Here is a 17,798-nt window from a genome sequence, read left to right on the forward strand (position 1 = left end):
TGGTGTGGACACTGAATGGCCGGACAGCACAACAGAAGGTAGCTCATGTCATACTACTGCTTGGACAAATCGCCAATTTTTGTCCTGTCATCTCCAGATCCACAATTGTGAACAACTCCACCTCACTGGCTTCACTATGGCAGGCCATTCATATGCACTTTGGTTTCCAGTCATCAGGAGCTCGTTTCCTCAATTTTGCTTCGACGTTTATACAACGAATGTTGTTGGTGAACAGCTGTTTTGCTTCTACGTTTCCTAGACAGTATATACGAAAAAAAAAACAAACAAACAAACAAAAAACCCCGCATCTTGGGAGTGACAAACGCTCTGAGGAGTTGTACCTGAGACTCAATGCGTTCATCAACAACGGATGTCCCAATAACCCATCATAGTGAGTGCTGGAAAACATTGTGCTAACATGGCTTCACCCAGATCTGCCCCAGCTGGTCATACAATGCTCTGGGACCGAGTTGACATCTCGAACATTAGCCTCAATTAAACCGAGATATCACTGGCCATGGACTCACGACTTCTGAGATTGCTTCTGTGAGCAACACCATGGTCATGAGGTCAGCTGTGACCAAGGTATTCTACACAACACTCTGCAAACCCTAGGAGTGGTTGAATTGACCTTCATCACAGCCATCTAGACCCATTGGAAAACAATCATCTCCATCCTGCCCCTTGTGCAAAGAGGCAGATCCTCCTGATGGGCATTTCCTAAGTTGTCGGTTTCTCCCAGCTTTGGACAAGTTATTCTTCTCACGCGTGAGAATCGCAACGTGGACCCCGACCACGACTTTCCCAGACAGGGAGCTTGACGACCATGAACCTGTCACCTGTGGACACTCCTACCCACGTGTGTGCACGTGTATGTGCGTGTGTGTGTGTACCAACCACTCACCTGTTCTGTTCGCCTTTTACAACGAGCATGCTATAACCCTCCTGCTGGATAGTGGTGCTGAGATGAACATCGTTTGTGCAACTCTGGCCTCCTGGTCTCAAAAAGAAATTCTCCTTCTGGATGTCCCCACCATCATGACATGTTCGGACATCGCCATCAAGCCCACTCCAGGATCCCCTTATGCATGCAACTTGTTGCCCACGCAGGTGTGGCCTCAACCCAACATCGTGTGCAGTGTATGCCGTTGTGTTCCCAACTCTATTATAAGCCCCATCACTATCAAGCAGCATTACTATTTTGGTGTCGCGCATGCTGCTCTAGTCCCTCAAGTCACAAGCCAGCCTCCTGTTTTGCCTACTTGCACCTCACGCTTGCGTTAACACTATCCGCGTTGAACCTGACAACATCTTGGTATGAGAACGAAGTTCATCGCTCTTCAACGCGAGTTCTCATCATTTTCAACACTAAAATCTTTGGTTACAATGACGCTATTGGGGACATCTGTGCCACTGTTAATGTGGGTCAGACTCAGCTCTCACAGCGCAAGGGTCATCTCCCCCCAGTTTGACCATCCATGTATTGTCGACTGTCAAGCCAAGTTTGAGGAATCGGCGTGCATGTTAAATTTGATGACTTTGGTGTCCGTGTGGAGTACGTTAACCCTCTTCCCTCATCAAAAAAATCCCAGTGGTTGATCCCGGATTTTCACCGTGTTCACCGATATCTGTTGCGAAGGATTCGAAATGTTGTGTTGTCACCTCATTCCATGAGATTCACGTTTATGCCTGGTCTCTCTTGGGCATACCAGATTGTGGAGGAGCTGATGTGTCACGTTCTTGGAGATTTCCTCGAGGCTGGCTCTGTCGCATCATGGATGGATTTATGCTGCGGCACTACGAAAAGTTTGGTTCGCCGTGCTTCATATCCTAGATTAATGCGATCTTGCAGACTCTCAGCTGCAAATACTATCTGCCCAAAATCACTACTATCCTAGGATGGGTGTAGTCTTTGGGGCATTTGAGCATCAGTCTTCACCAAGTCACCACTTTAAGCTTCTGCCATACACCTACCCACTGTGAAGGGCCTCAGAGGCCTATGCAATTTGTTGCTCCACATCTTAGTCCATTATCCCAGATGAAGATATAACTGATCCCAAATATGAGAACTTGTTGACCGATTTAAATCACCTCATTAGCACACACACTCACACCAAATCAATTTTGTTCGTTTCATCACAATGGAAGAAAACTCATTAGGCAAGCACCACCATGTTATCATTGTAACTCACAAGCGTTTGATGGGTGAACTTGCCGAGAGGTGCTGGTAAACACTCGAGTTATGGGTTTTCTGACCATCCACTTCATCCTCACTGCAATACACAAAGGGCTCAGCAGCACGCTTGCGCTCAAATAGCACGAGAGTTTTGATCATTGATACGAGTAAACCTTCTTTGAATTTTAACATCTGTTTTTAGGAAATACAATGCCACATAACTTATTATGCACTCAGCTGAAGCATCAAGGGTGGACCAAGCATAATAGTCCCATCAGTTGCTGTAAAAGCAGAGTGGTGAACACTAATAGGTGCCCTTCCACGAGCTTCGACACCTGTATAGGTTATGAAATTGATAGTAAACATAAAAAAGTGAAATGAACAAAATTACGAAGACAGAAAATGAGAATCACATTAATTCATATAGGATGAGGGAGTGAAGGGGTTGGGGTTTAGGGCAGTGCAGAGGGAAGAAGGGTTGTGGGTTGTGCACACATTAATCACAATGGTACTTCTCCCTTTTTCCATCTATCTCTATCTCTATCTCTATCTCTATCTCTCTCTCTCTCTCTCTCTCTCTCTATCTCTATCTCTATCTCTATCTCTCTCTCTCTCTCTCTCTCTCTCCATATCCTTTCATTTAAATTATTGTTGGTTTTTAAATTTTTTTTAATTGTATTTCTGCACTAAATATATATATAAATTTACATATTTTTAATTTGTATCACTTTTAAAGCTTCGTTAATTTATTTTGCTAATCTTCTGACACTTGATTTTTACCCATTATTTTCACTTTTCTTCCATTCCCAGTCCCCTTGACCTTTAACCCATGAACCCTGACCCTCCTTGTCAGTCAGTCATTCTCACCCCCCACATGCTCCCCGATCCCAAACGGACACGCACACCACTGACTTACTCCCACCCACAGCATTTTGAAGTTGGCCTCCAAAGCCAGCCGCTAACTGGGCATCCTCCGTCATACAAAGTCCTTCCTTGGCACAGTGGAACTCCTATCCACCTACAAGGCCTTCATCCACAGCTTGATGGAGTACTGCTCTCCCCTCTGAGAGGCTCCTCCTGCCTCAAATCTTGCTCAGCTTGACACCGTGGAAACAAAGACCTTTAAGATTATTGAAATCTCCCGCAACGAAGTCGAGTCCATGGGCCTATCACTACGCCATCACAGACAGGTCTGTGGTCTCTCTGTCTTCTACCACCTTCTTTCTGGTCTTGCACCCTCTGCTCTTTCCATGCATTGCCCCCCACCCCCACCTCCTCCAGGTTTCTGCAGGGCATACACACAGTCCACCATTCAGGATCACTGCTCACCCCCACTCATTTAAGTTCCTCTTTTCTCCCACCTGTGAAACCAAACTCCACATTCTCTTCAATATCATCTTTCCCTCCATGTCTTCAAGGCAGCCAGCTGTTCGTCATCTCAGAAAATCCCCAATCCAAAATCATAATCTTCTCTTCCATCTTTAACCTCACCTCCACCCCTAATCCCACCTCCTTCCAAATTTCCAGTTTTCCCTCCATGAATCCAACTTGTCCACCCCATGCATCCCCTCCTGCCCCCCATTATTTGTCCGGTGTCCTCCCAGGTCTCATCTGCCTCTATGTTGTCCTTCAACTCCACCGTTGGCGTTTCCCCCCTCTCTCTACTCTTGCGTCCTGATCCGTTCAGTGTACTAACTCTTCCACGAGCCTCGATTATGTATTCAAAACACATTGTTTAATCAGAAGTGAGTGCAAAAACGGTCTCTATCTTCTCACATGTATAAATCACTACTTTTGTTTGTTATTCTCATCATAAATACGATATACAACAAATGCATTAAAAAAAAAAAATTCCCAGACACAAGTTGTTTCACTGGGAAAGTACCTCCAGCAGTCAGATGCGTTATTTGGTAGTTTACAAAGAACTGTGTGCAACCTTATCTTGTAATAACCATCCCATGCAAGGGTTTCATACAATTTTTGAAGGTTTGAGCTGCGGAGTTCTGCCAACCTCTAAAACAAGACCATTCACAGTAATGAACCTGGGACGGTATTTTATGGCACATCTCCGAATTTCAAGGAAGACGCAAAGGTGAGGAGGAAAAAGAAAGCAAATTCAATGAAGAGAGAGGTAAAGGAAACATCACAGATAGTGGAAAGAAAAAAAAAAAGGATTTATTTTTTTTTTATTTTTTTTTTTTTAATCTGCCACCTCTTCCCCCATCAAATTGAAGGTTGCTCCGTTTATTCCCATCTGATCTCTCCTTCTGCAGTTCATTTATCCCCCTTGTTGCAACCATTCTGTTATCCCACTGCTCCACTGTCAGTGCATTGCCATTTACCCTCTCACCTCGTTCATTCATGAGCCTCGACTTCGCACAACACAACGGAAGAGCATTTACACCCCAAAAGCAGCAGATGACAGACAATGGTTAGGAAGAACCTTTCAAAAGCTCAAAGCAGTCTCTTGTGGAGCGAATGTACAACACGTCATAATCAAAGACCTGCTGGAAGAAAGCGTCTCCTCTGGATAACCGAGCATCTTGGCCTTCAAGGAGCGACGTTTACTTCGTAGTTGTGCCACACGAGGAGGCACCACACACTTCCCAGCACCATGCTTCTGCAACTCCCTGTAGTGCAGGATAAGGTAGTTTGGAGAAATCAGATCAAGAATGTCACCAGAGGTCGGCCAAGGCTCGACGGAACTAGACAACGAAGCTAATACATGAAAACATTCTCAATTACCAAGTGCTTCCAAATTTTCATGGTTATAAGGAAGTCGTACCACTTGTAGTACTTGAGCTCTTCCTTAATGAAGAAAAACTTTGTTTTGAGCTCGTGTCTATCCTGGAGGACCTCTTGCATTTCCTCCAGTGTAAATCGGGCTCTGTCTCGATCTTTAGGATCAACTAGGTATTTATCCGAGTCAGTCGGATCAACCTGCTCAACCACACATTGCAAAGTACACTGTTAGCAATACAGCACAGCATCACACTCTTCCGTGTTTCACAGCCTGGTGCATTCACCTGTTGGCTGTCATCATTGACTTGATGCGTGCAAAGGAGCTGTTTGTGAGCTTCACCCAGTTCGACAGCCGCTCTCAGCGATGACTGCAGACTTGCATTTTCCTCAATAAGACCACAAACCTGCTGCTCAAGAGCAACTTGCTTCTGTTGGTGTTCTCCTTTGGACTTTGTCAACCCAGCAAGCTGTTTTTCTAGCTGTAGTGGGCCAAACATTCATTGTTAGGCTGACGCATTGAGATCATGCAATTAAAGTCCATTTCTCGACTGAATTGCAAAGCTCCACATCTGTTGCCGATCCTCACCATCTGGATCTCTCGTCTACAAATAGATACTTCATCACAAGTTGCGGTCAATCTTTCCCGCTGCTTATGCACCATGGATCTGAGCTGGGAAAGTAGGGCACCTTCCTCATCGGACTCTGGATAAGGGCACAAGGGAACGATAGAGTAACAATTAACACCAAGAGTACATATAGTAGAAAAACAATGTGATATAGTCTATATGAATAACTGTGTGTGTGTGTGTGTGTGTGTGTGTGTGTGTGTGTGTGTGTGTGTGTGTGTGTGTGTGTGTGTGTGTGTGTGTGTGTGTGTGTGTGTGTGTGTGTGTGTGTGTTTCTTCGTTTCCTCCATAACTCCAAAACATTGAAACCAAGCAGCCTGAAACTTTGCATGCATACTAAGGAACTCCGAGGAAGTGCAGGAGTGAAAATTGTGGGTTTGGGAAGATAATCAACAGCCTTATTCAATTATATCCTTCATCAGGCATGTCCTCTGCCACCTTGCTCTTGATAGGGTCTGAAGATGCATCCTGGTTACCTCGCTGGGGTTTAATTCACCATGTTGTTCAGCCTACTCAGCAATGCCTTGAGTTGGTGCAGATTGCAATGATTTAATGACAAAGTTTTGTTTATTTATTTACCACTTTACTCACATATAATCATCGATTGCTTCATCATCATACCTACGAATTGATGGATATATTGCAATGCTTATAAACACCCAGAGATGCCAGCGGTTGTGGTTTCATTTCATTTTTGCACATGCTATAACCTCGAGAATCTCTTAAATCAAGCTGAATGTCAAAATTTAAGCTCCAGAATTGAACTTAGCAGCAGTTCCGAAAACTAAAAGCGTGTTCATTTGTGCAATTTTGACATATTGGCATTTCGGCATCTCCGAGAGGTGTGTGTTTAATGACAGATAGGTGATTGCTCATTGCTTGCCAAACTTAGCCGCTCCTTACAGTATGAACCGTTTCGTTGGAGTGCTTGCTTGAGTGCTTAAGCCGCTTGGCGAGCCCTCACCAAGCTGCTTGGTTGTTCGTTTCAGTAAAAGAACACGTTCTTTCAATCCAACATCGATTAAAACGTATGATTCCGCCTTTGTTGGGTCGTGCGGTGGGTGCCTTGCGAGGTGTCTCATCTGCTGAAAATGCAATTATATTTTGCCAGGACATCGCTTTGTTTAACATTTTTGTCTGATCTTTCATAATCCACCCCACACTTCAACATTGATACTGTTGTGGTTGACGAAATTCACAAACCACCATTCAGGTCCCTTAGGTGAGATATCTCGGTAAGTATATGTGTAGTTAGGCCCAAACCCGTTGTCTAGAGGGAATAAATGTCATTCAAGCGGGCTGCGACTCTTCAGGATAGCCGTTTTTCTTTTACTATCTTTATTTTGGACCAGCCGCCATTATTACCACCACCAACCACGTCTCAACAGCCATCACACAACAACCACCAACCACAATGCCGCTTCACAACAACAACCACCAACCACAACGCCGCTTCACAACAACAACCACCAACCACAACGCCGCTTCACCACAACCGCCACGACCTTTACCGTCACAACTCGCCAACATCTCATCCACACCATCTCGCGCCACTCGTGGGCGCCGATGCTGGACTCGTGCGGGGCGCGCACCGAGCAGCGTGTTCAAAAACATCACGGACTTTCCGCAGAAAACGGATCAAAAACGACTCACGCCCACTTTTGTTCCGTCCAATCGGTGAGCGAGGGGCGATTTGGCCCCGCCTCCAGGGCGTTGGAGGGCGGTCGCTATATGCAAATACATGGATCAAAAAGCATTCACGCCCACTTTTCCTCGGTCCAATGGGGAGCCAGTTAGAGAGGTGAAGGGTCGGAGGCAGAGGGTCAAGGGTGAAAGAGCGAAGCCACGGGGCTTATATAAACGGCTGCGTTCGTCAGTTCAGTTGGAAGTTGAGAGTGTGCGGAGTTCAAGAGAGTCGTCGGTGGAGCTGGAAAGAAGTGGTACTAGTCAGAGTGAAGAGGACGGAGCTGTGGAGAGGTGACGGCGGCGAAGGCGCACGAGGGGGTGCTCGCGTCGGTGCCGGGAGCGGCACAGGGAGAGGCCAGCAACGCGACCGAGGTGGAGGAGGAGACGCTCGCCGCGGGACCCGAGACAGGGTGATATCCTCCTTCCCCCGAGCATCAGCAACCCCCTCCTGTTTCCCCTCCGTGCTGAGATAGTGCGACAAAGGGGGCCCCCTTCCCACCCCCTACCAGACACTGTCCGCGAGGCCCGCGGAGTTGAGGTGCCACCGCCGCCCTGCGTCTCATCAGACGGTAGGCCCGGCACGGTCTCGGCCCCAGGCCCGCCTACCCCCCTCAACCTGGAGGGTGGTTCTCTTTTCTTTTGCTTTGGGAATATGTGTTGTCGGCGCCGTCTGTGAAGTAAAATTGTATAAGTGTTGCCGTGTGCCCGGTAGTCGGTTAGATCTGCATTGTTGCATTTGCTTTTTGTGTAATATTGCATTGTCTTCTTCTTTTACATGTGCTTTTGGTGGAATTGTATATGTGTGCTTTCCGTTCATCGCAAAATAAATGTGCTTCTTGTTGAACTGTTTTCCCGCTTCGCTTCGTCATTTCTTTCATTGAATCTCCATCTTGCTTTACGTAAAGGGTTGGTAGTGGGCTAAAACGCCCGATAATTAATCGAACCGTCGAGGCCGACGAATAACACCGCTCGGTTATCCCGATAGTACGGAACGGGTCACTTAAAGTGGCCAGTGTCCGAAGTCGACCTGCGGCGAGGTGCGATCGCCCGGTCTTCCCTCCGTGTGGGTACTTAGGTAGGTCGAATTTGGCGAGCAACCCTATCCCACGCGGGGGCCGATTGGCACGATCGTGGTGAGACCGAAAGGTCCACCCGTGACTGGTTCCCGGCGTTACTCCGAGAGGGTCACGACTGGATTGTCCGTCCGGTGGGCGACGTGCCGCGATTCGAGTTACGTGGCCGTTGGCACGCCGGCGGGCGCGAAGCCGCAACACTGGTGTCAGGTCATGTGATATAAACTCATCGCCCTCCTCGCGGCACTGGTATTGGAGAACGGGAAAACGGGCTCTCCTGTCTCCAATAAAATTCACGGGAATCGGTCCAGGGGTGAGAGAAGCGACCCCCGATTCCCTCCAAATTACGAGCGAGCTAAATTAACCCTTTACGAGAAGCAAGATGGCGTCTCAAGGCGAGCGGGAGCCGGGGGTATTAGAAATGTATATGTGTAGTAATGTGTAGAATCCATGGCTCAGGATGAAATCCCCGCGCAGGAAATGTTGGTTGTACAGGAAAACGAACTCGCCCAACTGAACTCAGAGCCCGAAATGGGTGCGGCAGCGGCCGCGGTGTATGACACCTCCCCTCCCCCTCTCCACCAAAACCCTTCCCCAACCCCTGCCGAAACGGCTCACCCAAGCGCACCCGACATGGCCCAGCTATTCACCATGCTGGCACAAATGAATGCGGAAATGACAGCAAGGATGGATGCGAATACACAAAGGATGGATGCGAATACACAAAAGATGGATGCGAATGCACAAAAGATGAATGCGGAAATGACAGCGAAGATAAATGCGAACATGAACGAAAAGATGGATACAAATACAAATGAAATGAAAAACGAAATGAACAAGCAAATAAACGGAATGGAAGCAAACATGAAGGAGGAAATGAAAAAGCTGCGGGGTGAGACGCAGAACATGGGCCGATGCCTGCAGGCGGGCATGAAGGCCGTTAGCAGGGAACTCAAAATGGCGACTCCACGTGTAGGAACGAACGAGCTGGGAGGGGGTGAAACGGCTGACAGGCCCGCGGTGGAGGCGGGTGAAAAAATAATTCGGGGGGCGTGTTGGGCGAGGGTCGTGACGATGACCGAAAGGGAAAAATTAAATGGGGAGACCAAAACGTGTGAGACGAGACACGAGGTGACGACAAAGGAAATAAAAATAGTAGAGACAAGGGAGGTAAAGGGTGAAGAGGTGACTGAGTTGGCAGAGACACGGGAGATGGGAACGATAGAGTGAAGACTACACGATGAAGACGGGGTAAGTGACGCACACACACACACGGTGGTAGTGGAGGACAATGGGGGTGAGCTCGCGGAGCGTGTAGGGACCCGGTGCGAGCAGCGGGATAGCCTCCTCCAGGAACGAGGGGAGGGAGTATGCCCCCTTGAGGCGAGTCACGACCAGGTGAGTTCGGTCGTGCTTTGCGAGGTCGAGAGGACGGGTGCTGTGGACAGGTGCACGGAGAGCTTGGGGGGTATAGAGGCCCCAGAGACCCTTGTGGGGACACAAATCCCCAGTGTAGTTGTCCCTGTGTGTGTGGTGCAAGGTGTGAGTGCGTCCCCGTGTGTGGAAGCGACCCCGTGTGTGAGTGGTGTGGTGGCGATTGTGCCGGTGTACGTGCTTCCCAGCATGCCGTGTGTGGATGAGGCACGGCGGGTGAGTTCCCCCGCGTGTGTGAGTGAGGCACGAGTGAGTGGAAGGCCGCGAGTGAATGGAGCACCACGTGTGAGTGGTATGGTTTATGCAAGGGAGACCGTGTGTGTGAGAGAGCGGTATGAGAGGGAGATGTCGGTTGGCATGCGGGAGCACGCAGCCGCGTCTCCCGGTGTGAATGTAATGGAATGGAGTGTGAGCGTCGTAACACGCAGGTGTGCGTGGGTCGAATGGCGACGACGGCGACATGTGAGGAAAGAAAGCCGGGTAGCGGCTGTAGTTGTTTCGGGGACCGTGCCGGGTTCACCCAGCAGTGAGCACGAGGTCCGTGCTGTGCAACGCACGAGGCAACCACGTGCTCGCTTGCGAGAGTGAAGTCCTGGTCCGGAAACGCACGCGGTGGATTTGCCGATCCCGCGGACGGACAAAGTTTAGGCAGGATAATGGATTTGGACCGGATGGGTTCTCCACGCGATCGTGTGTGTTAAGCTCCAACGGGCAAAGCACATGTGTTCGCGTGGGGAACCCCTCGAGACTGGGGCTTGTGTTTTTTTTATGCGCACAGTGACGTCATGGCTGCACGTGGGGTTGGAATCCGGCAGGAGGGGTATCCCTGCCGGATGGTACCGTCCAGGGAGGGACGAGGTACACGTGCAGCTGCATGACGTCACGGGCAGGTGCAAAGTGCGCGAGCTCTGAGTTGCTGCGCTGGTGCTGCGCATGTGGAAAAAAAAAAAAAAAAAAAAAAAAAACAAGCCTCACTTTCGGCTGCACAGGATTCCTGGGCAAGGGGTGGAAGACCCCCTTACCTGGGCACAGGATGGAAACTAGTTAGGGGGAAGGGTTAGCTTAGTTAGACCGACTTCATGGGGCAGGGGTAAGTCCTCATGGAGTCCGTGGAATGGATTAGGTAGAGGGATTTAGTGAGCTTTAGGTTGGGAAATAAAATGATTTATTTGGAGACAGTGACAGACTTGTGAATGTGTAGAGGGGACGTAGTTTAGCTACGTAGTGTTAAAAGGAACGTGCTGTAGTTTAAGGGACGACGTGGGAGCACGAGTTAGTTAGGGGAGGTAGTTAGAAGGATGGCAGAGTTCAGTGGTGTGTGTGTTGAAGAGTTGTGAGGTGAGTACATGATGAGTGAGTGAGGCCAGCGGGTCTGTGTGAGTGGAGCGAATGGGGAATGCATGGTGCGATGAGTGATTGGGGGGAGAAGTGACTCCCGCCCAAGGGACCCCGGGGTCAGTGTAGAGTGAGTTAGGGGGTTAGTCAAATTTACAAAATGGAGGTCGTTTTGTTGTTGGTGGGAAAGTAGGCTCGAAACCCGTTTGGAGGGGTGCAGGAGCCCTGTTGACGGGCTGGGAGCGTGGCTGCGAAAGGTGAGTATCGCTGAGTGGGTACCCCGGGCACCAGGCTCGTCGGCCGTGGTAGGCCAAGGGCCCATGGGGGGCCGGGATAGCGTAGTGGGCACGGGTGCGCCTGCTTGGTGCGGGGGCCCGGGGCGCCATTAGCCACGTGGGCAGTGTTGTGGGCACGGGTGACCCTCGGAAAGGGGCCTGGGAAGCCAGCCTGCCACGTGTGCGTTTCAGGGGAGGTGCCATGGGGGGCACTACCCGGTGTTAGGGAGCTGGTAGGCTCGGAGGCAGTGTAGTGCCCGGGGGTGCCATCGTCGGAGATTCGGCAGAGGGTCGTGCCTGCCAAAGGGGGCCACGTGTCCCAGCCATGAGACCGTGCGAGGGCACGGAGAGAAAATTGGGGGGCGAGGCCCAAAATTGTGAGGACACCAACACAGGCGACGGGAATCTGGGTTGTTAGAACCAATAGTTTAAGCGAGAGGCGCTTGTTGAAAGCCCCGGGGTAGTTTAACAGTTAAATGGTTAGGGTAGATTAGGAGATGTACCCCTCCGCACCATCCATCCCCTCGCTCTCGTTGTGGGCCGCTGGACCCACTTCGTGTTATAGATCGCCGAACTCTGGGGAGGCCATTCTGAGGCTTCGTTGGGCCTCGACACAGGACACTAGCTCTCCCTTATTCCCCTCCGGGAAGGGAACGTAGGGGTTGGGAGTAGGCTAGGTGACAGGATAGGTTAGCCGAACAAGGACGATAAAGGGGGTTAGGGGACGATTTATAGTGGGGAAGTAAAAAAAAGGAAATTTAAAAAAAAATAAGTTGGGGCTAAATTGGGGTTTGACAAATTAAGGGAGTGGGTATGTACAGTGACAGGCAAAGGCGATAGGTTGGGAGGGAGACCGTAGGGTAGGTCCGAGCCCGCCTTCCGAGTGGCCAGCACCACCGCACTCCCTCCACCAACCTCCACTGAACGGCAAAGGCTGGCCAGCTTCATCTGCTGGCTGTGTTGCTGCAAGGCAGAGGCCGGCCAACTTCATCGGCAGCTGTTGTTTTGCTGCGAGGCCTGTGCCGGCTGGATCGTCTGCAGCTGCTGTGCTGCAAGGCCTGTGCCAGCCCACTTCATCTGCCGGCTGGCTGTTTTTCTTCAAGGCCTGTGCCGGCCAGTTCGTCTGCCGGCTGTGTTTGCCTGCAGCGGCCTTCTTCTGCGGGCTGTGTTTGCCTGCTCGCCTTTGCCATGCCATGCCCACTGCCCCTGTTCACCAGCCCCGTTCAATTTTGCTTTGCCCCCCCCCCCTGTTCATTGCCATGTGCGCCAGGATCAAGGCAACAGTTTGCAAGCTGCGAGAACTGCCCTGTTGGCAGCTACAACACGGGCCTGCACTGGCGGCCCGTGCACAGTGTTTGTGTTCATCCATCCATTCGTTGTGTTCATTGCGTGTGCCACTTGAGCTGGCACGGAGACTACGTTTGTGCAGCCCATGCACCGTTGTGGTTCACTGCGTTCAGTTCAAAAGGGAAGGCCTTGGACTGCGTGTGAGCAGCCAGCCACGTTCCCTGTCACCTGCATTGTTTGAGCCAGAGACTGCATGCGAGCAGCCTGGCTCCCTGCTAACTGCTTTCTTTTTGCAGAGTTCATTGATCCTGGGCCATGGTTTAGTGTAAAATTTGTAAGTTAAGGTAAGATGTACTGTACATATGAGTGCACCCCCGGCATGTCTGTCTTAGCGCCGGCAATTTTATTTAAGTCGTCCGTGTGAGTGAGTTTGTTTAGGTAGTTACTCAGCCCTCAGGTTATTTATTTTGGGGACACGAATACCATGAATGTCGCACTCAGGGATCCGTAGGTAAAATGTACTGGGGGAAAACTACACATGATGGCACACGAAAATTTGACGACTCGGGACGAGTCTGTAAAAAGGGGAGGGGGTAGTGTTGTGGTTGACGAAATTCACAAACCACCATTCAGGTCCCTTAGGTGAGATATCTCGGTAAGTATATGTGTAGTTAGGCCCAAACCCGTTGTCTAGAGGGAATAAATGTCATTCATGCGGGCTGCGACTCTTCAGGATAGCCGTTTTTCTTTTACTATCTTTATTTTGGACCAGCCGCCATTATTACCACCACCAACCACGTCTCAACAGCCATCACACAACAACCACAACGCCGCTTCACAACAACAACCACCAACCACAACGCCGCTTCACCACAACCGCCACGACCTTTACCGTCACAACTCGCCACCATCTCATCCACACCATCTCGCGCCACTCGTGGGCGCCGATGCTGGACTCGTGCGGGGCGCGCACCGAGCAGCGTGTTCAAAAACATCACGGACTTTCCGCAGAAAACGGATCAAAAATGACTCACGCCCACTTTTGTTCCGTCCAATCGGTGAGCGAGGGGCGATTTGGCCCGCCTCCAGGGCGTTGGAGGGCGGTCGCTATATGCAAATACATGGATCAAAAAGCATTCACGCCCACTTTTCCTCGGTCCAATGGGGAGCCAGTTAGAGAGGTGAAGGGTCGGAGGCAGAGGGTCAAGGGTGAAAGAGCGAAGCCACGGGGCTTATATAAACGGCTGCGTTCGTCAGTTCAGTTGGAAGTTGAGAGTGTGCGGAGTTCAAGAGAGTCGTCGGTGGAGCTGGAAAGAAGTGGTACTAGTCAGAGTGAAGAGGACGGAGCTGTGGAGAGGTGACGGCGGCGAAGGCGGACGAGGGGGTGCTCGCGTCGGTGCCGGGAGCGGCACAGGGAGAGACCAGCAACGCGACCGAGGTGGAGGAGGAGACGCTCGCCGCGGGACCCGAGACAGGATGATATCCTCCTTCCCCCAAGCATCAGCAACCCCCTCCTGTTTCCCCCCGCGCTGAGATAGTGCGACAAAGGGGGCCCCCTTCCCACCCCCTACCAGACACTGTCCGCGAGGCCCGCGGAGTTGAGGCACCACCGCCGCTCCGCGTCTCATCATCAGACGGTAGGCCCGGCACGGTCTCGGCCCCAGGCCCGCCTACCCCCCTCATCCTGGAGGGTGGTTCTCTTTTCTTTTGCTTTGGGAATATGTGTTGGCGGCGCCGTCTGAAGTAAAATTGTATAAGTGTTGCCGTGTGCCCGGTAGTCGGTTAGATCTGCATTGTTGCATTTGCTTTTTGTGTAATATTGCATTGTCTTCTTCTTTTACATGTGCTTTCGGTGGAATTGTATATGTGTGCTTTCCGTTCATCGCGAAATAAATGTGCTTCATGTTGAACTGTTTTCCCGCTTCGCTTCGTCTTTTCTTTCATTGAATCTCCATCTTGCTTCACGTAAAGGGTTGGTAGTGGGCTAAAACGCCCGATAATTAATCGAACCGTCGAGGCCGACGAATAACACCGCTCGGTTATCCCGATAGTACGGAACGGGTCGCTTAAAGTGGCCCGTGTCCGAAGTCGACCTGCGGCGAGGTGCGATCGCCCGGTCTACCCTCCGTGTGGGTACTTAGGTAGGTCGAATTTGGCGAGCAACCCTATCCCACGCGGGGGCCGATTGGCACGATCGTGGTGAGACCGAAAGGTCCACCCGTGACTGGTTCCCGGCGTTAGTCCGAGAGGGTCACGACTGGATTGTCCGTCCGGTGGGCGACGTGCCGCGATTCGAGTTACGTGGCCGTTCGCACGCCGGCGGGCGCGAATCTGCAACAATACATATAAAAACAATAAGGTCCATCGACCTCGTGGTTGCCATGCTTGTTGTAGTTGTGAAGGCATAAACTGACATTTTGTGTACTGTGGCTGGATTTTTTTGTTTAATTGAATTTTGCTAATTTCCCACTTGAATTCCTCTTTTAGATAACTCTAAAGGTAAATCTTTGTGTTTGTCGTTTTTAATGTAATTTATGCGTGTGTATGTGTATGCATGTAAACTGCATTGCCACAACGGAATTTCGCCCCGGCATGTGTGTTGTTGGTCATCTCCGCATGGACTGGGTTCCAGAAGGTGGAATGGAGTCCTCCCAGGTCTCGAAGTATCCACCTCCGTTTTGGTAAGAGCGGTCACAAACCATGGACCAAGGTGTGACGTCGTGTTGTTGCCTCTGCCACCGAAGGCGAAAGAGGTCATGTTTTCACACCTTTGTCTTTGTTTACAGGATATCTCAAAAAGTTGTGGACAGGTTCGGTGTGTGACAAGGATGAACTGATTAGATTTTGGTGAAGATCCGGATCCAGATCCGACTATTAGAATTTCTAAAGTGATTCTTCACCATTGAGAGATCGAGCCAAAAATGATATAGTACTGTATAGCATGATATATAAAACATGTATTGATTGGGCCCGATATGTTCTCGTGGATCAGGCATTACGTGGCGGAGGTATCCGCTCGAACGAGTGCCCTTGTAGTTCTCAAAGTTTTGTTCCGAGGGCTCTTTTGAAGATCGTCACTGAGCCCCGGATTGCTTCCAACTGTAGTTTGGTTGTAGGAATATTCCCTGGGATGTTTTTTTTTGGGGGATCTCTTTAAGCTTCTTATTCATCATTCCTTTTTCGCTAATGAGCACCGATACAATTTTGGATATCTTCAACTAACAGGATATTTTCACTAAATTTTTGAAATCTTGGTATTTGGTCATTTTCTTGATTTCTGCATCGTTTTGGCCAAAAATCGCTGGGTACTGAAAGCTCAATGAGTGCGAGTGTATACGAGTGTGTCATTAACCATAACATCATTCTCTTCGCTAACCTCACCTCCACCCACTCACCATTTTTTTTTCTCCTCCGTCCACCACCTCCTCACAATCCCTCCCACAGTGTATAGCAACATTTGGTGAGGCGTCGCGCTCCCCACCTCACTCCAAGCTTCCCCTCGTACCTCCCCCCACTCCTAGCTTCCCCTCCCTCCATCCTTCTCCACCCACCTGAATAGCCCCATCAGCAAAGCACTTTGTTGTATTTGCTGGAAATAACAAAAACAAACAAAAAAATAAAATAAAATAAAATAGGACCACCTGTCCTAAAGATCACCAGAATCAGGAGCAACAGTCACTCAACAGGGGGGGTTCAACCCTCCCTCCCCCTGCAGACCCCTTAATGAATGTAGATATTGATGCGGTCAATTCACTTTGGTATATTATGGGTGATGAAGGTTATGGTTGAGTTTCATCAAAATTGTGTAGTTTTGGAGAAGAGAGCAAATACCTATATTTTTTGGGGGGGGCGTTAAAAAAACAACAACAACCCCGTAGACCTCCTTGATGAACGCAGATTTTGATGCGATCAATATACCCCCGTTCGGCATCAGATATGAAGTTTGTGGCGAAGTTTCATCAAAATCATGTGTTTGGTTCAAGCGATAATGACTGAAGTGATGATGGACTAACAGACCGAAGGACACAGTATGTTGCACTTCACAAACATATTGCACATCTATGTCTATGAGAATGTAAAATGAAGTAAAACACCAAAAAAAATTAAAAAAAAAACAATAATAATCAAAATAAAATATAAAAATTTTTTTTTTTTAAGTTATCTTATTTCACGTTGTTTCTGCTATTGTCGTGGCTGTGGTGGTGGTTGTTTCTGTACTACTTTCGTGTACGAGGATATACCTTACTATTGCTTCAATAAGTATTACGACATATAATTATATGTGCTCCTTCCCTGTCCATCATACTTTATTCTAAAAGGTTTCCTGCTATTGTACCGTCAGAACCGCTACATTAAAGCTCCAAATCCTGCTTCTTCTACCGTTCCAGAAAAAGGGCTTTTAAAACAGGCATTTTTATCATTAAATGGACACATTTTTATTCCAAGATATAGATTATTAGCTTTTCAACGGAACCACTTTTATTATTCTTGCACCGCAGAAACCCTTTAGAATACAACATGACAGATGGATGGACAAGGATGCGCACGCACGCACCTTTCAATAAAAGGTGAGCTATAATCAGAGAAGTGTCTCACGTTCAACTGTTACAACCCTGTGTGGCTCCTGTTGGTGGCGAAGCTCAACTTGCAAGTGGTGTGTCTGCTCCTCGAGTGCAGCAACCTTGTTAATAAGTTCCTGTGCCTCTTCACGCAACGAGTCTTCACACTGTTCTGCATCCTGCACCCAAGTACAAGTTGCCTTTTGTGTGATCATTATGTAATCATCTTGTAACAAAAATACTATAATACCTCAAAACATTGTTTAGATGCCTGGTGAACCCTCCTATCTACTTCTTAAACAAACCTTTTGAAGAAGTTCAGTCTCTAAAACTTGTGGACCTCAGCAACAGCTCCGATCTCTTTTTGGTAAACCAGAGATCGAACTTGGCCTCCATATCCATCCGCCGACTCGGCATCGTCCAACTTTGTGCCAAATCTGAACTTAGAATAATCTACCGTAATTTTACAATTATAAACCGCACTCCCTAAGTAGTGATATTTTTGAAAAAACAAACTCGTGTATAAACCGCAGCTGTGAAATTCCGAGGACCATATCAAATTACAATCGGATACACTTAATCTGCTCGTCACTTTTAAAGCAAAG

The 17,798-nt window shown here is 49.1% G+C and overlaps 1 protein-coding gene across 1 annotated transcript in view; it reads right to left on the bottom strand.

The window, feature by feature from the left end:
- The window catches only part of LOC147011149 (RILP-like protein 1), a 34,785-nt gene that overhangs the window by 3,282 nt on the left and 13,705 nt on the right, over positions 1–17,798 (bottom strand). The window contains exons 2-7 of the mRNA XM_085859259.1: positions 17,231–17,372; positions 5,505–5,620; positions 5,203–5,397; positions 4,962–5,116; positions 4,681–4,806; positions 2,193–2,273 (exon numbers count right to left, since the gene is read on the bottom strand). Coding sequence (XP_085715385.1) covers positions 2,193–2,273; positions 4,681–4,806; positions 4,962–5,116; positions 5,203–5,397; positions 5,505–5,620; positions 17,231–17,372 — 815 coding nt within the window. The remainder of the gene's footprint in view (positions 1–2,192; positions 2,274–4,680; positions 4,807–4,961; positions 5,117–5,202; positions 5,398–5,504; positions 5,621–17,230; positions 17,373–17,798) is intronic.

This window comes from Eptatretus burgeri, chromosome 16 (genome assembly GCF_056783735.1).
Source record: "Eptatretus burgeri isolate ZD-2024b chromosome 16, Ebu_testis_v1, whole genome shotgun sequence".
Lineage (NCBI taxonomy): Eukaryota > Metazoa > Chordata > Myxini > Myxiniformes > Myxinidae > Eptatretus > Eptatretus burgeri.